The 24563-nt window shown below is 39.1% G+C and overlaps 1 protein-coding gene and 1 long non-coding RNA gene across 2 annotated transcripts in view; one reads left to right on the forward strand and one right to left on the reverse strand.

The window, feature by feature from the left end:
- Nucleotides 1-24563, reverse strand: part of LOC309624477 — a 249491-nt gene that overhangs the window by 74814 nt on the left and 150114 nt on the right. The gene's annotated exons all lie outside the window — the stretch shown is intronic.
- The window catches only part of IL31RA (interleukin 31 receptor A), a gene marked incomplete at its 5' end in the record, with an annotated part of 39211 nt that overhangs the window by 480 nt on the left and 14168 nt on the right, over nucleotides 1-24563 (forward strand). Inside the window, 4 exon segments of the mRNA XM_082379598.1 lie at nucleotides 18032-18155; nucleotides 19685-19901; nucleotides 23956-24134; nucleotide 24138. Of these exon segments, the coding sequence (XP_082235724.1) occupies nucleotides 18032-18155; nucleotides 19685-19901; nucleotides 23956-24134; nucleotide 24138 (521 nt within the window).

Genomic DNA, 24563 nt, shown 5'->3' on the forward strand with positions numbered 1-24563 from the left:
CTAACCCCTCCATCTCCAGCCCCACCTCCCACCAAGGTGACAGCTGCCAGCACACCCTGGGGAAAGACATGACTCATGATCACTTCAGGTCCAGCTCTCCCAGGAAAGCCACTGGGCACATGCAGACTGTATAGGCATGCTCCCACACAAGGACACCCTTGCAAGACTGGGATAGGTAACTGTTTCACCTAATTTCAAAAGAGAAAGTTAAGCAAAATGAGAAATAGGCTTTTTTTTTTTTTTCAAATGAAAGAACAAGAAAAAGAACCGTGAAAAAAACTAATGAAAACGATAATTTACCAGATAAAGAGTTAAAAACATTAGTAATAAGAATGCTAACTGAATTAGGCAAAAGAATAGATGAACACAGAATTTTAATAAGGAAGTAGAAATGTAAAAAAGAACCAGTCAGGGCTTCCCTGGTGGCGCAGTGGTTGAGAATCTGCCTGCCAATGCAGGGGACACGGGTTCCAGCCCTGGTCTGGGAAGATCCCACATGCTGTGGAGCAACTGGGCCCGTGAACCACAATTATTGAGCCTGCGTGTCTGTAGCCTGTGCTCCACAACAAGAGAAGCCGCGACAGTGAAAGGCCCGTGCACCGCGATGAAGAGTGGCCCCCGCTTGCCACAACTAGAGAAAGCCCTCGCATAGAAACGAAGACCCAACACAGCCAAAAAATAAATAAATTTTTAAAAAATGAATTAAAAAAAAAAAGCTGAAAAGCTGAAGAACAAGTCAGAACTGAAGAATACAATAACAAATGAAACACACACTTGAAGAAATGAACAGCAGACTAAAGTGATACAGGAGAACACATAAGTGATCTGGAAGATAGAATAGGGGAAATCACCCAATCAGAACAGCAAAAAGAAAAGAAAATGAGAACAGATTAAGGGACCTGTGGGAAAACACCAAGTATACTAATATTCACATTATAGGCATCTCAGAAGAGAGAGAAAAATGTACTGAAAATGTAATTTGATTAAACTGTGGCTGAAAAATTCCTGAAACTGAAGAAGGAAATGGATATCCAGATATAGGAAGCACAGAGTCCCCCAAAAGATATGAACACAAAGAGACCCACAACAAGACATAATTAAAATGGCAAAAAGTTAGAATTCTAAAGGCAGCAAGAGAAAAACAGAGTCACTTAAAAGGGAACTCCCATAAGGCCATCAGCTGATTTTTCTGCAGAAACTTTGCAGGCCAGAGGGGAGTGGCATGATTTATTTAAAGTGCTGAAGGGAAAAAGCCTGAAACTTAGGATACTCTACTGAGCAAGGTTATAATTCAGAATTGGAAGAGAGATAAAGAACTTCTTAGATGAGTAAAAAAATGAAAAGAATTCATCAATACTAAACCAACCCTAAAAGAAATGTTGAAGGATTTTCTATAAGTGGAAAAGAAAAGGCTACAAAAAGAAGTAAGAATTTATAGGAAATGAAAAATCCAATTAGTAAAGGCAAATACATAGTAAAGGCTGTGAATCACTTTAAATAACCTAGGACAAAGATTAAAAGATTAAAAAAATTGTAAAAACTATAACTACAAAAAAGGGATAAACAAGATGTAAAATATGACATCAAAAATACAAAAATGCAGGGGTAGGGAGTAAAAAAATGTAAGTCTTTTAGAATGTGTGTGAACTTAATGACTACCAGTTTAATTAAAACAGGTAGATATAGATCAACATATGAACTCCATGGTAACTGCAAATCAAAAACCTACAATAGATACACAAAAACTAGAGAGAAAAGAACACAAGCATACCACTAAAGCAAATAATCAAACCACAAGGGAAGAAACTAAAAAAGAAGAAAACAGAACTACAAAAACAACCAGAAAACAAGTAGCAAAATGGAAATAAGTATATTTAAATGTCCGTGGACCAAATGTTCCAATCAAAAGACATAGGGTGCCTAATTGGATAAAACAGTAAGACCCATGTATATGCTGCTTACAAGAGACTCACTTCAGAGCTAAAGACACACATGGAATTAAAGTGAGGGTATGGAAAAGAATATTTCATGCAAGTAGAAATGACAAGATAGACTTTAATTTTTGAATTTTATTTACTTTTTTATACGGTAGGTTCTTATTAGTCATCAATTTTATACACATCAGTGTATACATGTCAATCCCAATCGCCCAATTCATCACACCACCAGCCCCACCCCACCGCAGCTTTCCCCCCTTGGTGTCCATACGTTTGTTCTCTACATCTGTGTCTCAACTTCTGCCCTGCAAACCAGTTCATCTGTACCATTTTTCTAGGTTCCACATACATACGTTAATATACGATATTTGTTTTTCTCTTTCTGACTTACTTCACTCTGTATGACAGTCTCTAGATCCATCCACGTCTCAACAAATGACCCAATTTCGTTCCTTTTTATGGCTGAGTAATATTCCATTGTATATGTGTACCACATCTTCTTTATCCATTCTTCTGTCGATGGGCATTTAGGTTGCTTCCATGACCTGGCTGTTGTAAATAGTGCTGCAATGAACATTGGGGTGCATGTGTATTTTTGAATTATGGTTTTCTCTGGGTATATGCCCAGTAGTGGGATTGCTGGATCATATGGTAATTCTATTTTTAATTTTTTAAGGAACCTCCATACTGTTCTCCACAGTGGCTGTATCAATTTACATTCCCACCAACAGTGCAAGAGAGTTCCCTTTTCTCCACACCCTCTCCAGCATTTGTTGTTTGTAGATTTTCTGATGATGCCCATTCTAACTGGTATGAGGTGGTATCTTGTTGTAGTTTTGATTTGCATTTCTCTAATAATTAGTGATGTTGAGCAGCTTTTCGTGTGCTTCTTGGCCATCTGTATGTCTTCTTTGGAGAAATGTCTATTTAGGTCTTCTGCCCATTTTTGGATTGGGTTGTTTGTTTTTTAAATATTGAGCTGCATGAGCTGTTTATATATTTTGGAGATTAATCCTTTGTCCGTTGATTCATTTGCAAATATTTTCTCCCATTCTGAGGGTTGTCTTTTGGTCTTGTTTATGGTTTCCTTTGCTGTGCAAAAGCTTTTAAGTTTCATTAGGTCCCATGTGTTTATTTTTGTTTTTATTTCCATTACTCTAGGAGGTGGATCAAAAAAGATCTTGCTGTGATTTATGTCAAAGAGTGTTCTTCCTATGTTTTCCTCTAAGAGTTTTATAGTGTCCGGTCTTACATTTAGGTCTCTAATCCATTTTGAGTTTATTTTTGTGTTTGGTGTTAGGGAATGTTCTAATTTCATTCTTTTGCATGTAGCTGTCCAGTTTTCCCAGTGCCACTTATTGAAGAGACTGTCTTTTCTCCATTGTATATCCTTGCCTCCTTTGTCATAGATTAGTTGACCATAGGTGCGTGGGTTTATCTCTGGGCTTTCTATCTTCTTCCATTGACCTATGTTTCTGTTTTTATAAGATAAGATAGACTTTAAAACAAAGTCTATAACAAAAGACAAATAAGGCCATTATATATTGATAAAAGGGATCAATACAATAAGAGGATACAACATTTGTTAACATGTATATACCTTACATAGGAGAACCTAAATGTATAAAGCAAATATTAACAGATGTAAAGGGAGAAATTGACATTAATAATAGGTGACTTTAACACCCCACTTACATCAGTAGACAGATCATCCAGACAGTAAATCAACAAGGAAACAGTAGTATTAAATGATACATTAGATCAGTTGGACTTAATAGATATCTATAGGATATTCCATCCAAAACCAGCAGAATACACGTTCTTTTCAAGTGCACATGGAACGTTCTCCGGGGTAAATCATATGCTAGGCCACAACACAAGTCTCAACAAATTTAAGAGGATAGAAATTATATCAAGCATTTTTTCTGACCACAACAGTATGAAACTAGAAATCAACTACAGTAAGAAAAATGGAGGAAAAACCCAAACACATGGAGACTAAACAACAAGCTACTAAAAAACCAATGGGTCAATGAAGAAATAAAAAGAAAATCAGAAAATACCTTGAGACAAAATAAAAGCACAACTTTCCAAAATCTATGGGACACAACAAAAACAGGTCTAAAAGGGAAGCTTATAGCGATACAGGCCTACCTCAGGAAACAAGAAAAATCTCAAACAACCTAACCTACCATCTAAAGGAATTAGAAAAAGAAGAACAAACAAAGCCCAAAGTCAGTAGAAGGAAGGAAATAGTAAAGATCAACAAGGAAATGAAATAGAGCCCCTCCCCCCCCAAAAAAAACCAATAGAAAAGATCAGTGAAGCCAAGAGCTGTTTTTTTGAAAAACGAAACAAAACAAAACAAATTGATAAGTCTTTAGCCAGGCCCATCCAGAAAAAAATAGAGGACCCAAATAAAATAAGAAGTGAAAGAGGAGAAATAATAGCTGATACCACAGAGCTACAAAAAATCGTAAGAGAATACTAGGAACAGTTATACACCAATAAATTGGACAAACTAGAAGAAATGGACACATTTCTATAAGCATACAGTCTTCCAAGACTGAATCAGGAAGAAATAGGCAATCTGAACAGACCAATCACTAGTAGTGAAATTGAATTTGTAATTTTAAAAACTTCCAGCAAACAAAAGTCCAGGGCTGGAAGACTTCACAGGGGAATTCTATCAAACACATAAAGAAGCACTAATACCTATACTTTTCAAACTATTCCAAAAAAGTTGAAGAGGAGGGAACACTTCCAAATTCATTTCTATGAGGCTAGTATTACCCTGATACCAAAAGCAAAGACACTACAGGAAAAAACAAAATCACAGGCCAATATCTCTGATGAACATAGATGCAAAAATCCTCAACAAAATATTAACAAACCAAATCCAACAATATATAAAAAGGATCATACACAATGATCAGGTAGGATTTATTCCAGGGATGCAAGGATGGTTCAATATTTGCAAATCAATCAGTGTGATACACCACCTTAACAAAGGGAAGGATAAAAAAATCACATGATCATCTCAATAGACTCAGAAAAAGCATTTGACAAAATTCACCATCCAATCACGATAAAAAAAACTCTCATTGAAGTTGGTATATAGGGAACATACTTCAACATAATAAAGGGCATTTATGACAAACTCACAGCTAACATCATTCTCAACAGTGAAAAGCTGAAAGCTTTTCCTCTCAAATCAGGAATAAGACAAGGATGTCCACTCTCGCCACTTTAATTTAACGTAGTATTGGAAGTCCTAGCCACAGCAAACAAGAAAAAGAAATGAAAGTCATCCAAATTGGAAGGGAAGAAACAAAACTGTCTCTATTTGCAGATGATGTGATACTATATATGTAAAAAACCCTAAAGTCTCCACCAAAAACTATCAGAAGTAATAAATGAATTCATTAAAGTTGCAAGATACAAGATTACTATACAGACATCTGTTGTTTTTCTAGCCACTAGTAATGAACTTTCAGAAAGAGAAAGCAAGAAAGCAATTCTATTTAAAATCACATCAAAAGAATAAAATACCTAATAATAAATGTAACCAAGGAGGTGAAAGACCTGTGCTCTGAAAACTATAAAACTTTTTTTTTTTTAGGCTGTGTGCGAGGGCATGTGGGATCTTAGTTCCCTAACCAGGAATTGAAACTGCGTCCCCTGCATTGGAAGCGTGGAGTCTTAACCACTGGACCGCCAGGGAAGTCCCTGAAAACTATGAAACATTGATGAAGGAAATTGAAGATGATACAAAGAAATGGAAAGGTATCCCATGTTCATGGATTGGAATAATTTTGTTAAAATATCCGTACTACCCAAAGCAATCTACAGATTTAATGCAATCCCTATTTAAAATACTCATGACATTTTTCACAGTAGAACAAATAATCCTAAAATTTATATGGGACCACAAAAGACTCTGAATATCCAAAGCAATCTTGAGGAAAAAAGAACAAAGCTGTAAGTGTTACACTCCCTGACTTCAGACTGTACTACAAATCTACAGTAATCAAAACAGTATGGTACTTGCACAAAAACAGACTCATAGATCAATGGGACAGAATAAAGAGCCCAGAAATAAACCCACACACTTATGTTCAATTAGTCTTTGACAAAGGAGGCAAGAATATACAATGGAGAAAAGATAATCACTTCAACAAGTGGTGCTGGGAAAACAGCTACATGTAAAACAAGGAGATTAGAACATTTCCTCACACCATATGTAAAAATAAACTCTAAATGGGTTAAAAACCTAAGTATAAAACCTGAAGCCGGGCTTCCCTGGTGGCGCAGTGGTTAAGAATCTGCCTGCCAATGCAGGGGACACGGGTTCGAGCCCTGGTCTGGGAAGATCCCACATGCCACGGAGCAACTAAGCCCGTGAGCTACAAGTACTGAGCCTGCGCATCTGGAACCTGTGCTCCGCAACGGGAGAGGCCGCGACAGTGTGAGGCCTGCACACGGCGATGAAGAGTGGCCCCCACTTGCCGCAACTGGAGAAAGCCCTCGCACAGAAACGGAGACACAACACAGCCAAAAATAAATAAATAAATAAATAAATAAATTAAAAACAAAACAAAACAAAACAAAAAAAAACCTGAATCCTTAGAACTCCTAGAGGAAAACAAAAGCAGAACACCCTTTGACATAAAGTGTAGCAATATTCTTTTGGATCTGTCTCCTAAGGCAAAAGAAATAAAAGCAAAAATAAACAAATGGGGCCTAATTAGACTAAAAGCTTTTGCACAGCAAAGGAAACCATTAACAAAGAAAAGACAACCTACTGAATGGGAGAAAATATTTGCAAATGATATGACCAACAAGGAGTTAATATCCAATATATATATAAATAGCTCATACAACTTAGTATCAAAAAAAACCAGTAGCCCAATTAAAAAATGGGCAGAAGACCCGAATAGACATTTTTCCAAAGAAGACATACAGATGGCCAACAGGCACAAGAAAAGATGTTCAATGTTGCTAATAATTAGGGAAATGCAAATCAAAACCCAATGAGATATCACCTCACACATGTCATGGCTATTATCAAAATGTCTACAAATAACAAGTGTTGGTGAGGATGTGAAGAAAAGGGAACCCTCCTATGCTGTTGGTGGGAATGTAAATTGGTGCAGCCACTATGGAAAACAGTATGTAAGTTCCTCAAAAAACTAAAAACTAGAGATACCATATGATCCAGCAATTCCACTCCTGGGTATGTAAAAGGAAAACACTAATTTGAAAAGATATATGTACTCCAGTGTTCAAAGCAGCATTATTTGCAGTAACCGAGATATGGAAGCAACCTAATTGTCCATCAACAGCTGCGTGGATAAAGAAGGTGTGGTATATATATACAATGGGATATTACTTGGCCATAAAAAAGAATGAAATTGTGCCATTTGCAACAACATATATGGACCTGGAATATATTATGCTTAGTGAAATAATTGAAACAGAGAAAGACAAATACTGTATGTTATCATTTATATGTGGAATCTGAAAAATAAACGAAAAAATATAACAAAACAGACTCACAGTTATAGAGAACAAATTAGTGGTTACCAGTGGGGAGAGACGGCGGTAGAGGATTAAGAAATACAAACTATTATGTATAAAATAAGCTACAGGGTTATATTGTACAGCACAGGGAACATAGCCAATATTTTGTAATAACTTTAAATGGAGTATAATCTATAAAAATGTTAATCACTATGTTGTACACCTGAAACTAATATAATCGTGTAAATCAACTATACTTCAATTTAAAAAAAAGCAAGTACAGAATCAAAAAGTCTCAATCTTGGTGAGATACAATATCTTTTTATATTTTCTTACCTATCTTTCTTTTAAACATTTCCTACATAAGATCTTGAATTTGGCAGTTTATGTCTTTGGCATCTCTGTTTTAGACTGTCCTAACATGTTCTGTTGAGATAGACTGAGGTGTAGGGTATAGAATCAGAAGGGAATACAGTGGACATTCTGCAGCAGAGAGGCCAATGTTTAATTTTTCTTTGATGATTGTTCCTCCGTATTTAATTATGAGAGCTTCCCATGGCTAAGTAAATTATTTCTCAGTCACCTGAGAAGAGTAAGTTTTCCTTTTTCTTTTTTTTGGCCCCAAGTCCTTATCCTGTAAAGGTCAAAGTAGTAAAACACCTAACTGTCAAATCTTATGTCCTCTTTTTTTCCCCCACTCACTAGTGTTTTCTAGGGATTGTTAGCACCTCTAAGCATGCCAAGGCTTTCTGGGAATGACTTGAAATCTTGCTTAGTAGTTTTGGGAAACATGATATGACTGAAAATGAGACTTTACTAATTTCACTAGCTCATGGGTCTCACTAACTGGAGGGAGTCCTGAAGAGACTACACATATGAAAGGAAACTTTCACTTTACTTTGTGTCAGGACTACCGTGAGCTGTTTCACAACCTCTGCCAGGGCAGAACAAACTAATTAAACTATGGAATGTTCTAAGGATCCAACTGGAGCCATTTCCCCAAATCTGACTGCTAAGCCTGTCTAGGAATAAGGACTGGGGATAAGATTCTGATGATATCACAACAGTGTCCCTCTTCACTTGCATTTATCTTTTTTTCTTTTTAAAAATTTTTATTTATTTATTTATTTTTGGCTGCGTTGGGTCTTTGTTGCTGCGCATGGGCTTTCTCTAATTGTGGCGAGTGGGGGCTACTCTTCATTGTGGTGCGTGGGCTTCTCATTGTAGTGGCTTCTCTTGCTGCGGAGCACGGTCTATAGGCGTGCAGGCTTCAGTAGTTGTGGCATGCGGGCTTCAGTAGTTGTGGCATGCAGGCTTCAGTAGTTGTGGCTCACGGGCTCTAGAGTGCAGGCTCAGTAGTTGTGGTGCATGGGCTTAGTTGCTCCGTGGCATGTGGGATCTTCCCAGGCCAGGGCTTGAACCCCTGTCCCCTGCAAGGGCAGGCGGATTCTTAACTACTGCTCCACCAGGGAAGCCCCTGCATTTATCTTTAATGCAATTTGGAAACCAAATTCAACTGGTAGATAGCAGGAAGCCAAAGGATCCTGAAAGACCACATAAGAAATGTGGTGAACCAAAGCCCTTTTGTAACAAGGAGAGCAAATACTGAGACAGTGGCTCTGACAGCCTCACCTGCTATGGACTGAACCAGAGGCTTGGGCAGTGGAATCTCATTGGAAAAAAATGGACTTCGTTTTCCTTATTTTTTATTACCCCACTTTACCTTTTCCGTATATTTCTGTCTTCTAACACTCCTCTTAGCCCTGAGTTATTCTGATGTGCACCACTGCTTAAGAAGCACTGGCTAGATTTTACTTTCTACAGAAATATCACCCATAGGTAAATGTATATTAGCACATTCTCTTTTCTACTTTTTCTCTTGAAATCTGTTTTAGTTATCTATTGCTGCATAATAAATTAGCCCCAAACTGAGAGGCATAAATCAACATTTATTATCTCACCATTTCTGTGGGTTAGGAATCTGGGCATGACTTAGCCGGGTCCTCTGGTTCTGCATGTCTCACAAAGCTGCAATGAAGGTGTTGGCTGGGACGGTCATCTCAGGACTTGGTTGAGTAAGGATCTGCTTCCAAGCTCACTCAAGTGGTTGTTGGCAAGATTTAGTTCCTCTCAGGTTGTTGGACTTAAGACCGCAGTTTCTCACGAGCTGTTATCAAAGGTTGCCCTGTGAGTTCCTTGCCACATGTGCCTCTCCATAGCACAGTTTACAATGTGACCACTGGTGTCATCAGGGTGAGCAAGTGAGAGGTCAGGAGAGAGTTGAGAAAGAAAAACGTTAAAATTTTATAACCTGATCACAGAAGTGACATCCCATCACTTTTTCTGTGTTCTGTTAATTAGAAGTGACTCACCAATTCCAACCTACACTCAAGAGAGCATTACACAGAGCATGAATAACAAAAGGCAAGATGATTGGCAGACATTTTTATTTTTTTAATTGAAGTCTAATTGACATCCAACAGTATATTAGTTTCAGGTGTACAACATAATGATACAGTATTTGTATACATTAAGAAATTATCACAATCTGTCTAGTTATGCTCTGTCACCATACAAAGTTATAAGAATTTTTTCTTGTAATGAGAACTTTTAAGATTTATTTTCTTAGCAACTTTCAGACTTGCAGTACAATATTGACTATAGTCACTATGCTGTACATTACATCCCCATGACTCATTTCTTTTATAACTGGAAGTTTGTACCTTTTGATCCCCTTCTCCCAATTTGCCCTCCCCTTAACTCCTCTCCACTCTGGCAACCATCAGTCCGTTCTCTGTATCTGTGAATTTTGTTTGTTTTGTTTTTACATTTCACATACAAGTGAAATCATGCAGTATGTATCTTTCTTTGTCTGACATATTTCACTTAGCATGGTACCCTCAAGGTCCATCCATGTTGTCTCAAATGACAGGATTTCATTCTTTTTCTATGGCTGAGTAGTATTTTACTGTATATTTATACCACATCTTCTTTAACCATTCATCCATTGATGGACACTTAGGGTGCTTCTGTATCTTGGCTATTGTAAATAATGCTGCAGTGAACATAGGTGTGCATGTATCCTTTCGAAATACTGTTTTTGTTTTCTCTGGGTAAATACTCAGAAGTGGAATTGCTGGATCATATGGTAGTTTTATTTTTAGATTTTGAGGAATCTCCATACTGTTTTCCATACTGGCTGCATCAATTTAAATTCCAATGGGAGACGTTTGAGAAGATGTCTACCACAGAATGTAAATTATTACATGAATGATATACAGTTTGGAAATTGGAACACATAGGGGTGTGACTCCTATTCCATAACTCTTGAAAGTAATATAACAACTTTAAAAATTCAGCCTGAATCTGATAGTCCCTATCCTGTTGGAATGGCAGGAAATTTGATCTCAGGCATTATTAGGGATCACCTTCACCCCAACACACAAACTCATAGTTATGCTGAGGTTCCAGGTTCATGAGCACCACCAAAGTCCTGGGGAAGCCCTTCAGATCAAACTCTTGAAACCTAGAAAATCCTTTACCTCTCCATGGTCTGGGGCTGGGTGGGGGTTTTCTTCCTCTTATTCTCTGCTGCCTCTCTAGACACTCTCTTCTCCCTTCCTTGAGGTACCTCTCCCATTAATCTGAGCCCTCCCTAACGACTGGAAGAGTCATTGACTTCAAGTGGACATTTCCAGCCTGTTCACATTCCTGAGTAAAAGAAATAACAAGGGTCCTGTCTTCTTGCTTATAATGGGGAAGGAAGGAAACATAAGAGAGTGGAACATTAACATCTCAAAATTAGCCTATTGGACAAGATGAAACCCCTTAGACACTGTTTAAATATTGTTTCACCAAGCTATTAATATAGTTGTTATTTTTAAATCTTTTTATTTTATATTGGAGTATAGTTGATTAACAATGTTGTGTTAGTTTCAGGTTTACAGAAAAGTGATTCAGTTATACATATACCTGAATCTATTCTTTTTCAAATTCTTTTCCCATTTAGGTTGCTGCATAATATTGAGCAGAGTTCCCTGTGCTATACAGTAGGTCCTTGTTGGTTATCCATTTTAAATATAGCAGTGTGTATATGTCAATCCCAAACTCCCTAACTATCCCTCCCCTCCACCCTTTCCCCCTGGTAACCATAAGTTCATTCTCTAAGTTTGTGAGTCTGTTTCTGTTTTGTAAATAAGTTCATTTGTATCATTTTTTAAGATTCTGCATATAAGTGATATCATACAATATTTCTCTTTCTCTGTCTGACTTACTTCACTCAATATGACAATCTCTAGGTCCATCCATGTTGCTGCAAATGGCACTATTTCATTCTTTTTAATGGCTGACTAATATTCCATTGTATATATGTACCACATCTTCATCTTCTTTATCCATTCCTCTTTCGATAGACATTTAGGTTACTTCCATGTCTTGGGTATTGTAAACAGTGCTGCAGTGAACATTGAGGTGCATGTATTCTTTCAGACCATGTTTTTCTCCAAATATATGCCCAAGAGTGGGATTGCTGGATCATATGATAGCTCTATTTTAAGTTTTTAAGGAACCTCCATACTGTTCTCCACAGTGGCTGTACCAATTTACATTCCCACCAACAGTGTAGGAGGGTTCCCTTCTCTCCACACCCTCTCCAGGATTTATTGTTTGTGGATTTTTTGATGGTAGCCATTCTGACTGGTGTGAGGTAATATCTCATAGTAGTTTTGATTAGCATTTCTCTAATAATTAGTGATGTTGAACATCTTTTCATGTGCCTCTTGGCCATCTGTATGTTTTCTTTGGAGAAATGTCTATTTAGGTCTTCTGTCATGTTTTGATTGGATTGTTTGTTTTGATGATATTAAGCCACATGAGCTGTGTGTAAATTTTAGAGACTAATCCCTTGTCGTTCACATCATTTGCAAGTATTTTCTCCCATTCTGTGGATTGTCTTTTCGTTTTGTTTATGGTTTTCTTTGCTGTGCAAAAGCTTTTGAGTTTAATTAGGTTCCATTTGTTTATTTTTGTTTTTATTTCCATTACTCTGGGAGACATATTGAAAAAGATATTGCTGTGATTTATGTCAGAGAGTGTTCTGCCTGTTTTACTGTAAGAGTTTTATAGTGTCCAGTCTCAAATTTAGGTCTTTAATCCATTTTGAGTTTATTTTTGTGTATGGTGTTAAAGAATGTTCTAATTTCATTTTTCTACATATATCTGTCAAGTTTTCCCAGCACCATTTATTGAAGAGGCTGTCTTTCCTCCATTGTACAGTCTTGCCTCCATTGTTGTAGATTAATTGACCATAGGTTCATGGGTTTATTTCTGGGCTTTGTATCCTGTTCCACTAATCTATATTTCTATTTTTGTGCCAGTATCATACTGTTTTGATGACTGTAGCTTTGTAGTATAGTCTGAAGCCGGGCATCCTGATTCCCTCTGCTGCATTTTTGGTTTTTATTTTCCTCTAGGTTGCTTTGGGTGTTCAGGGTCTTTTGTGTCTACATACAGATTTTACGATTTTTTTTGTTCTAGTTCCGTGAAAAATGCCATTGGTAATTTGATAGGGATTGCATTGAATCTGTAGATTGCCTTGGGTAGTATAGTCATTGATTCTGCCAATTCAAGAACATGGTATATCTTTCCATTTGTTTATGTTGTCTTCACTTTCTTTCATCAGTATCTTGTACTTTTCAGAGTACAGGTCTTTTGTCTCCTTAGGTAGGTTTATTCCTAGGTATTTTATTCTTTTTGATGTGATGGTAAATGGGATTGTTTCTTTAATTTCTCTTTCTGATCTTTCATTGTTGGTGTATAGAAATGCAAGAGATTTCTGTATATTAATTTTGTAAACTGCAACTTTACCAAATTCATTGATGAGCTCTAGTAGTTTTCCGGTAGTGTCTTTAGGGTTTTCTGTGTATAGTATCATGTCATCTGCAAACAGTGATGGTTTAACTTCTTCTTTTCCAATTTGGAGTCCTTTTATTTCTTTTTCTTCTCTGATTGCTGTAGCTAAGACTTCCAAAACTATGTGGAATAAAAGTGGTGAGAGTGGGTATCCTTGTCTTGTTCCTGATCTTAGAGGAAATGCTTTCAGCTTTTCACTGTTGAGTATGATGTTAGCTGTAGGTTTGTCATATATGGCCTTTATTATGTTGAGGTATAGTCCCTCTATGCCCACTTTCTGGAGAGTTTTTATCATAAATGGGTTTTTAATTTTGTCAAAAGCTTTTTCTGCATCCATTAGATGATCATATGGTATGTATTCTTCAATTTGTTGTTGTGGTGTATCACACTGATTGATTTGCGGATATTGAAAAATCCTTGCATCCCTGGGATAAATCCCACTTGATCATGGCGTATGATCCTTTTAATGTGTTTTTGGATTCTGTTTGTTAGTATTTTGTTGAGGATTTTTGCATCTATGTTCATCAGTGATATTGGCCTGTAATTTTCTTTTTGTGGTATCTTTGTCTGGTTTTTGGTATCAGGGTGATGGTGGCCTCATAGAATGAATTTGGGAGTTTTCTGTCCTCTGCAATTTTTTTGGAACAGTTTCAGAAGGATAGTTAGCTCTTCCCTAAATGTTTGATAGAATTCACTTGTGAAGCCATCTGATCCTGGACTTTTGTTTGTTGGGAGTTTAAAAATCAGTTTCAATTTCATTACTTGTGATTGGTCTGTTCATATTTTCTATTTCTTCCTGGTTCAGTCTTGAGAGATTGTACCTTTCTAATAATTTGTCCATTTCTTCTAGGTTGTCCATTTTATTGGCATACACTTGCTTGTAGTAATCTCTCATGGTCCTTTGTATTTCTCTGGTGTCCTTTGTAACTTCACCTTTTTCATTTCTAATTTTATTGATTTGAGTCTCGTCCCTTTTTTTCTTCATGAGTCTGGCTAAAGTTTTATCAATTTTGTTTATCTTTTCAAAGAACCAGCTTTTAGTTTCATTGATCTTTGCTTTTGTTTTCTTCGTCTCTATTTCATTTATTTCTGCTCTGATCTTTATGATTTCTTTCCCTCTATTAACTTTTGGTTTTGCTTGTTCTTCTTTCTCTAGTTGCTTTAGGTGTAAGGTTAGGTTGTTTATTTGAGATTTTTCATGTTTCCTGAGGTAAGATTGTATTGCTATAAACTTCCCTCTTAGGTTTTGCTGCATGGGTTTTGCTGCATCCCATAGGTTTTGGATCATTGTGCTTTTGTTTTCATTTGTCTCTAGGTATTTTTTGATTTCCTCTTTGATTTCTTCAGTGATCCATTGGTTGTTTAGTAGCATATTGTTTAGCTTCCACATGTTTGTGTTTTATAGTTTTTTTCTTGTAGTTTACTTCTAATCTCATAGTGTTGTGGTCAGAAAAGATGCTTGATATGATATCAATTTTCTTAAATTTATGGAGCCTCGCTTTGTGGCCCAGCATGTGGTCAATCCTGGAAAATGTTCCATGTGCACATGAGAGGACTGTGCATTCTGCTGCTTTTGGATGGAATGCTGTATAAATATCAATTAAGTCCATCTGGTCTAATGTATCATTTGAGGTCTGTGTTTCATTACTGATTTTCTGTCTGGATGATCTGTCCATTGATGAAAGTGGGGGTTAAAGTCCCTCACTATTATTGTGTTACTGTCGATTTCTCCCTTTATGGCTATTAGTATTTGCCTTACATATTGAGGTGCTCCTATGTTGGGTACATATATATTTACAATTGTTACGTCTTCTTCTTGGATTGATCCCTTGATAATTATGTAGTGTCCTTCTTCATCTCTTATAACAGTCTTTATTTTAAAGCTTATTTTGTCTGCTATGAGTATTGCTACTCCAGCTTTCTTTTGATTTCCATTTGCATGGAATACCTTTTTCCATCCATTCACTTTCAGTCTGTATGTGTCCCTAGGTCTGAAGTGGGTCTCTTGTAGACAGTGGGTCTTGTTTTTCAATCCATTCAGCCAGTCTATGTCTTTTGGTTGGAGCATTTAATCCATTTATATTTAAGGTAATTATCGATATGTATGTTCCTATTAACATTTTCTTAATTGTTTTGGGTTTGTTTTCATAGGTCCTTTTTCTTCCCTTCCGCTTTTGTTCTCTTCTCTTGTGGTTTGATGACCATCTTTAGTGTTGTTTGGGTTGCTTTTTCTCTTTTGTATGTGTATCTATTGTAGCTTTTGGGTTTGCTGTTCCCACGAGCTTTTAATATAGCAATCTATATATGTGCAGTGTTGTTTTAAGTTGCTGGTCTCTTTCTCCCCTAGAGAAGTTTCTTTAACATTTGTTTCAAAGCTGGTCTGGTGGTGCTGAATCCTCTTAGCTTTTGCTTGTCTGTAAAGCTTTTGATTTCTCTGTCAAATCTGAATGAGAGCCTTGATGGGTAGAGTATTCTTGGCTGTAGGTTCTTCCCTTTCATCACTTTAAATATGTTGTGCCACTCCCTTCTGGCCTGTAGAGTTTCTGCTGAGAAATCAGCTGATAACCTTATGGGAGTTCCCTTGTATATTATTTGTCATTTTTCTCTTGTTGCTTTTAATATTTTTTCTTTGTCTTTAATTTTTGTCAATTTGATTACTATGTCTCTTGGCATGTTCCTCCTTGGGTTTATCCTGCCTGGGACTCTCTGTGCTTCCTGGACTTGAGTGACTGTTTCCTTTCCCGTGTTAGGGGAGTTTTCTGCTATTATCTTTTCAAATATTTTCTCAGGTCCCCTCTCTCTTTTCCTTCTGGGACCCCTATAATGCGAGTGTTGATGTGTTTAATGTTGTCCCAGAGGTCTCTTAAACTGTCTTCATTTCTTTTCATTCTTTTTTCTTTATTCTGTTCTGCAGCAGTGATTTCCACTATTCTGTTTTTCAGGTCACTTATCCATTCTTCTGCCTCAGTCATTCTGCTATTGATCCTTCTAGTGTATTTTTCATTTTAGTTATTGTTTTGTTCATCTCTGTTTGTTTGTTCTTTAGTTCTTCTAGGTCTTTGTTAAACATTTCTTGCATCTTCTTGATCCTTGCCTCCATTCTTTTTCCACCATTCTGGATCATCTTCACTCTCATTATTCTGAATTCTTTTTCTGGAAGGTTGCCCATCTCCACTTCATTTGGTTGTTTTTCTGGGTTTTATCTTGTTCCTTCATCTGGTACATAGCTCTCTGCCTTTTCGTCTTGTCTTTCTGTGAATGTGATTTTTGTTCCACAGGCTGCAGGATTGTAGTTCTTGCTTCTGCTGTCTGCCCTGTGGTGGATGAGGCTATCTAAGAGGCTTGTGCAAGTTTCCTGATGGGAGGGACTGGTGGTGGGTAGAGCTGACTGTTGCTCTGGTGGGCAGAGCTCAGTAAAACTTTAAGCCGCTTGACTGCTCATGGGTGGGGCTGGGTTCCCTCCCTGTTGGCTGTTTGGCCCGAGGCAACCCAACACTGGAGCCTAGCTGGTCTCTTTGGTGGGGCTAATGGCAGACTCTGGGAGGGCTCACACCAAGGAGTACTTCCCAGAACTTTTGCTGCCAGTGTCCTTGTCCCCATGGTGAGCCACAGGCACCCCCCACCTCTGCAGGAGACCCTCCAACAATAGCAGGTAGGTCTGGTTCAGTCTCCTACGAGGTCACTGCTCCTTGCCCTGGGTCCTGATGCACACACTACTTTGTGTGTGCCCTCCAAGAGTGGAGTCTCTATTTCCCCCAGTCCTGTCGAAGTCCTGCAATCAAATCCCACTAGTCTTCAAAGTCTGATTCTCTAGGAATTCCTCCTCCCGTTGCCGGACCCCCAGGTTGGGAAGCTTGACGTGGGGCTCAGAACCTTCACTCCAGTGGGTGGACTTTTGTGGTATAAGTGTTCTCCAGTCTGTGAGTCACCCACCCAGCAGTTATGGGATTTGATTTTACTGTGATTGCGCCCCTCCTATCGTCTCATTGTGGCTTCTCCTTTATCTTTGGATGTGGGGTATCTTTTTGGGTGAGTTCCAGTGTCTTCCTGTCAATGATTGTCCAGCAGCTAGTTGTGATTCTGGTGTTCTCGCAAGAGGGAGTGAGAGCACGTCCTTCTACTCCGCCATCTTGGTTCCTCTCTGTATAATCTCTTTATCAGTTATCTATGTCATTCCTAGCTTTAATGTATGTGAATGTTATATCTTAGAGGACAGGAGATGTCACATTCCAATCCAGATTTGAGTGATAAATTATATTATGATAGGGTCTATTGTAGTTTTATTTTACCTTTAGTCATCAGATCCAAGGGCAGTTTTATTTTATTTTATTTTTATTTTTGCACTAAATAATTATGATTTTATTTTTTCACAAAGTACAAAGCTTTGCACCACATTATAGTAGTGTTCCAACACAAGAAAATCCCAACGTTTTCATTGTGTGGTGGGGGAGTGATTTATATATAGGATACTGATTTTATAGATTGCCAGTTACTTTTGACCTTTGGTTGATTCCAGTCCTTCAGCCACGATATGAAGACATTGTTGCAATGTTGACATACTGCCACTCCTCCCCTCACTCTTGCTGCCTCCCTCAAGCAAATCCTTTCCAACTGCATCTTCTAAACAGGCAGCCTAGCTAATTTCACCATCTCTGCTGCAGCTCCCTCTGGTCTGTGTTGAGCACCTCACTCTTGTTCCTTACAGCTCCACATGGCCTGGATCTGTGGCGAGTCCTGGGACTAGCTGAGGTAGATGGAAGAAGGCCAGTGCAGTTGCTGTGGAAGGTGACCTCCCTCTGGGTTATTTATTTACAATTTCTGTTAAAAAGCCTTGGTCTCTTACACCTCTAAGAACTGTGATTATTGGCGTTTTACCTCCTTAATTTCCTTCCCTAGAGGCTTTGATGCCCCAAATCTCACAATGGTTTCCCACCTCCAAAAAGCCCTATAAATCATTTTGTAGATGGCCTAAATGTGCATTAAAGACCCTGGCCCCTCTTCTTTGGTCTGAAATGTTAACATTTGGGACAGGTAAAAAGTGTAAGTGCAGGAGGCACCTTGACCTTCTGGAGAAGACCGTCACTAGCTGGCCTCCCCTAGAAGGCAATGTAAAATTATATAGCCCCACTGCCACAGTGGAGAAGAGCACTGGCTTGCGGTGAGCTTACTAGTGTGTCCTGAAGTTACTGCCAACATATACTGCACAAGTGACTTCCTGAGTACTGGGATAGTGGGGTGCAAGGATAGAAAAAGGGTCCTTTGTAGGATGGAGGCCGGGGAGTGAGGAACAAAGGAGGAGCCAGGTGAGTAATGCAGAGGAGATGAGCGAGGAGGAAGAGATGAGAGGAGATCGTAAGAAAAAGGACAGAAAAGGAGGGGAAGAAGCAGGAAAGGAAAAGGGCAAACAGAGGGAAAAAACAGCCAGGAAATAGGAGAGAGGAGGTGGGGAGCTGGGGGAAAGAAGAGAGGGAGGAGAGCAGTGAGATGCCAAAACTCTTTGGTGTGTCTCCAGAATTCTCAGGTAATACTCATCTATTTTTGGCTGCGTTGGGTCTTTATTGCTGTGCACAGGCTTTCTCTAGTTGCGGTGAGCGGGGGGTACTTTTTGTTGCGATGCGCGGCCTTCTCATTGCTGTGGCTTCTCTTGTTGTGGAGCACGGGCTCTAGGCGCGTGGACTTCAGTAGTTGTGGCTCACAGGCTCTAGAAAGCAGGCTCAGTAGTTGTGGCCACAGACTTAGTTGCTCTGTGGCATGTGGGATCTTCCTGGACCAAGGATCAAACCCGTGTCCCCTGCATTGGCAGGTGGATTCTTAACCACTGTGTCACCAGAGAAACCCTGTCAACATATTTTTGAGGTAGGAAAGTAAACAATGGCACATACCGCGTGAGGCCAGACCAACCTGGGTCAAGTAGTCCAACCTGTGAAGTAGGTGAGATGGACTTCAATGCCCTCCTCCCCCTCGCCTGGGGGCTGGTCTTCCTTTTGCTTCAATAGGAGAGTTTTCTAAGAATTAGAGCTGCTTAAAAAAGAATGGACTAAAATTAGATAGTGGTGATGATTACACAACTCTGAATATACTAAAAGCCAGAGTCGTACACTTCAAAAAAGTGAATTTTCTGGTGTGTGAATTATATCTCAATAAAGTTGTTATTGGCACAGGGTATGTTATGCATCCGGAAGGGTAATTACCTGATTGTAGTTTAGCACCTTATAGTTAATATTACCTCCCACCCTGATTCCCACCATTTATGACTGCCTCAGTGCCTTTCTTTCTTCGCTTTTGGTGATAAATTTTGTTTCCTCTGTGTTCAGAAGGCAAGAGGAGCCCCGGTCCTGGAGAAAACTCTTGGCTACAACATATGGTACTTTCCAGAAAACAACACTAACCTCACAGAGACAATGAACACCACTAACCAGCAGCTTAAATTGTATCAGGGAGGCAAGACCTACCGGGTATATGTGATTTCTTACAATTCTCTTGGGGAGTCTCCAGTGGCCACGCTGAGGATTCCAGCTATTGATGAAAAGCGTAAGTATAACATAAACTTCTTACTTAGATGCCTGACCCCATCCAAATGTCCAAGGAGTAGTCCCTATCCTCTCAGAGGCTGCTGTTTCTCTAGAGTCAAAATGATTCTGAAGTGAGGACTTTTTAGGTTATGGGGGAGTGATCATAATCTTTGAGTAATTCATGAACCTCTTGAAATAAAGTTCCTTTGGAACAAAGCCTGTGTTGAAAATCAGAGACTTCATAAGTCATATGATACAAAGTCATGAGCCTAGAAGTTCTACATGCAGCTTGTATTTATTTTGTTCTGAGTCAATATAAGCTGGGTTAAGCCATAAAAATCTGTCAAATCTGCCACATTTATCCTCAGTGGCTGAAACCTCTTTTGAAATCTTCCCCTCACAGGACTGACTGTATCCAGGCTTGGTTTGCTCACTCTCCTGTTTTCTTCCTTTTCTCCCTTCCATTTGACTATCAAGTTAGGGAAATTTCTAATGTTTATACTTGCCAATAAATTGCTTGTTACACCTTTAATTAAGTAATTTAAAAAATGTTACTCCTCCCAGGTAAACTCATATTTTGTATTCTGTTTTGGAATAAAATAGCTTCTTTGAGTCTCAGTCAAGGAATTGCAAGCAATGGATTCCCTCTTCCCTGCTTTATTTTTCTCTATAGATCTTACTATTCCTCATTCTATAGATTTTCTCATTTATTTTGATTATTACCTATCTCTCCATCAATAGGATGCAAGTTCCAGAGGGCAGAGATTTTTCTTTTTGGTCTGTTTTTCTCTTCTCCTCATTTTCTTTCTCCTCCTGATCCTCTCCTCCTCCTCCTCTTCCATTTCCAAAATCTAGAATAAACATAGAGCAGTTGGCATAGAAAAGGCGCTCAGTATTTGTTGAAACACACCATAGCTAGGGAATGCACTCTCCAATTCTCCATCTCTCTCTGTTTGCTTAGATCTAGAATTATATCAGGCATTTACACTACCAGCGCTAGGCTTGTCTGCCTGTGCTTTCTTCTTTCTCTTCTTTTTTTTTTTTTATCATAGTACTTTTAATTTTTATTTATTTTTTAATTTTTAAATTTATTTATCTATTTGTTTTTGGCTGCGTTGGGTCTTAGTTGAGGCACGTGGGATCTTTCGTTGCAGCACGTGGGCTCTTTGTTGCGGTGCATGGGCTTCTCTCTAGTTGTAGCGAGCGAGCAGGCTCCAAAGTGCGCAGGCTCAGTAGTTGCAGTGTGCTGGCTTAGTTGCCCTGTGGCATGTGGGATCTTAGTTCCCCGACCAGGGATCGAATCCGCACCCCCTGCATTGGAAGGCAGATTCTTAACCACTTGGACCACCAGGGAAGCCCTTCTTCTTTCTCTTCTTAAATTTAACCCATGTGTTCTTTTGCCTCATTTTAGAACTCCTAGATATTCGTTTTTGTGTGTGTGTGTTTTGAGCTACATTTGATATTATTTTAGTCAGTATTTGATATTGTTTTAGTCACTGTTTGCCACAGCCCTTAGCTCCTGGCATCCTAGTTCCTGCCTATCCAATACCCTTGGTGATGAAGTTTCCAACAAATGTGTGTGTCACTGAACACACATTCTGTGTTAACAGAGGCGCTGATGAATAGTAATCGCAGTTTCCTGGTGTGGCCCTGTAGTGGGAGGCAGGAAAGGGTAGGGAATAAAAACATGGGCTTTGGAGTCTAGCAGCTCTGGATTCAAATCTTTGTTCTTTCACTAGATACCATAAACCTTGGGCAAATTATCTAACCTCTCTAAACCTTAGCTACTTATTAAATGGGCTTTTAGCTATACCTCCCTCATAAGGCTATTGTGAATATTAAATGAGACTGTGTATAGAATACTTTGTCTAGTGCTACTTATTATTATTGTGATTCTTAACAAAATTTCTAACTAATTGAATTTCTATTAGACATGGATTATCAACTTTAAAAAATCATAAAATATACTTTAAGATTATGCTAAATTCACACAGGGTTTTTTATTTTTCCCAATTCTGAAGGTATTTGCTTTATGTCACAAGTGTAGGCACAATCATCAGTTATAATGGTTCCAGACCAAGTGTAGGCAAACTATAGCTCGTGGGTCAAACCTGGCCTGACACCTGTTTTTGTAAGTAAAGTTTTATTGGAACACAACCACACCTATTTGTTTTTACATTGTCTATGTCTCCCTTTGTGCAACAATGGCAGATCTGAGTAGTTGTGACAGAGGCCTGCAAAACCTAAAATGTTTATATTTGGCCCTTTATAGACCTCTTTACAGGTCCTGGTCCTAGACATATATAAGAAAGTAATGCTCTACAGAATTTTGTTTAATAAAGTAGAGTCAACTGGAGAATAGTTATAATAATAATTGTAAGTTTAACAATCATTAAGTAAGTGTAATTATCCAATATTGTCCATTAGGATATATCAGACATTGTGCTAAGATGATATAGGTTAATCTAATTTTATCCTTGAAATGACCCATGGGGTAGGTGCTATTAGATTCACTTTATAGCTGATGAAGCTGAGATTCAGGAAAGCTTAGTAATTTGCTCAGAGTCTCTCAAGTGGAATTCAAACCCAGGTCTGCATGATTCCAAACTTGTACAATGTACTTTATCCAGAGCCTTGGACTTGGTATTAATAAAGTGACTTAAAAATCTGGACACAGCTGCTGTGTTCAGCTGGACACTGAACTGGTTATTTTCCTCTGTGGGCCTCTATTCTCCCATCTTTCAAATAAGGGATTGGAATAGATATACCTTCAATTTCCTTCTGGCCTGAACGTCCTCTGAGTTCTAGGAGACCTTAGCCAGAGGGTAGCTATGGAGTAGTCTGAGGCAGGACCTAGCAAAACATGGCCAGTTGTGTGATGAGGGGCTGAGGAGGAGGTTGGGACTTGAGTTGAGGTAGAGTTCAGGTCGGGCCAGGATGGCTGGCAAAGGTGAGGCACTACCAGCCTCTGAGAACGGTATTTGATAGGCCCAGGGTGACTGCCTTCATGTAAATCACAAAAAATTAATAGTGTTTACGGCCAAAGTCCCTTTCCTCTTTTCCCTGGAGGGAATACCCCCTACCACACCAGGGGGTATATTGTATTGGGAGAAATTGCTCAAAAAGTTCTTGTTGAGCGACGGAGGCAGTTAGTTGACATTCAGTAGAATGATGATTTGGAAACTTTTCTTTCAGCACCCTTAATGCTGCCCAGGCCCTTTCGTCTTACAAGGCTGACTCATGACTTGATTCTACACCCACTGTGGTCCAGAGCCTGGGCTTGTTTCCTCTTTCAACCTGACTTCTCCTCCTCAGAGCCCCCAGTGTTGGTAAAGAGAAGGAGTGTGGGGTTAGCAGCCAACACTCACTCCTGTCTTCAAGTCAGGATTTGGGTGCAGGTGGTTTACTAAGAAAACGCCTCTAGAGAGACCAGAAAAGGAAGTGGAGGAAGCAAGGCCAAGGAAGGGGAGGAAGAGGAGGCCGAGCCAAAGGTGCTGATTGATTTTCCTAGATCTTCCCAACGAAGCACCATAGACTGGGTGACTTTAAACAACAGAAACTCATTGCCTCATCGTTCTGCAGGCTAGAAGTCTGAAAACAAGGTGTTGGCAGGGCCATGCTCCCTCAAAAGCTTCTCAGGGAGAATCCTTCCTTACTTATTCCAGCCTCTAGAAGCCTCAGGCTTTCCTTGGCTTAGAGTAGCATAATTCCAATCTCTGACTCATTCTTAACATGGCCAGCTTGTCTCAGGCTTGCTTTCCTTTTGACTTGCAGAGACACCAGAGCTACCCTGTAAGTCATCTTAGTCATCAACCTTCTAGTAAGATTCTTTGCTGGAAATAGGTAAAATTGGGGAAGATAACAAAACATGAAGAAGGCACTTCATCAAATATTGAGGGTAAGGAAAAGGGACACAATAAAAGCAGTAAAAACAGTATCATAGGGGAAGGCTGCAGTGGGGATCCTGAACTTTGACCTTCTTTACACTTTGGGCAATGAATGGATGTTAATGTGGTTGGTGCATTTGGAGGATGAGTTGGGTGTTGTGAAGCAGTCCTCTTTTCTCCTTTCAGCATTTCAGTGCATCGAGGCCATGCAGACCTGCTTCACTCAGGACCAGCTGGTGGTGGAGTGGCAAAGCTCTGCTCTGGAGGTGGATACGTGGATGATTGAGTGGGTCCCAGATTTGGACTCAGAGTCCTCGACCATTTCCTGGGAATCTGTGTCTCAGACCAGGAACTGGACGATTCAGTAGGGTAGCCAGTGCGGAGCCCACAAATTCCCTCTATGTAGGATTCAGTTTCATTTTCATCAGTTTTAAAATCCTTAACTTTGGCTTCAAAGCTGTAAATGTGAGTAATAGAATTTGACAAGCTAGGGCAAGCTTAAGGAAGTATATTTCTTGGCATTTCCCAGCAATACTAGAATAGGAAGCCATGGGTATCAGACCAGGCAGCTGGCCTGTTTCCAGGTGGAAAACACCATCTTGACACCCACCATCAGAGAGCTCTTCCCAGATATCTTGATCATGTGGATAACACCAGAGTTTGTATCCCATCTGTCCTACCCAGGGCACCTCCTTCAGTTCTGGTTGCCTGTTTAAGATCTAGGCCCCTTCCCCAGGTGATTGATACAGGGAATAGCCTTCTTTTCAAGAAAGCCCCCGCTCCATGTAAGACAC

The sequence above is a fragment of the Balaenoptera borealis genome, assembly GCF_965194805.1.
Source record: "Balaenoptera borealis genome assembly, chromosome: 2".
Lineage (NCBI taxonomy): Eukaryota > Metazoa > Chordata > Mammalia > Artiodactyla > Balaenopteridae > Balaenoptera > Balaenoptera borealis.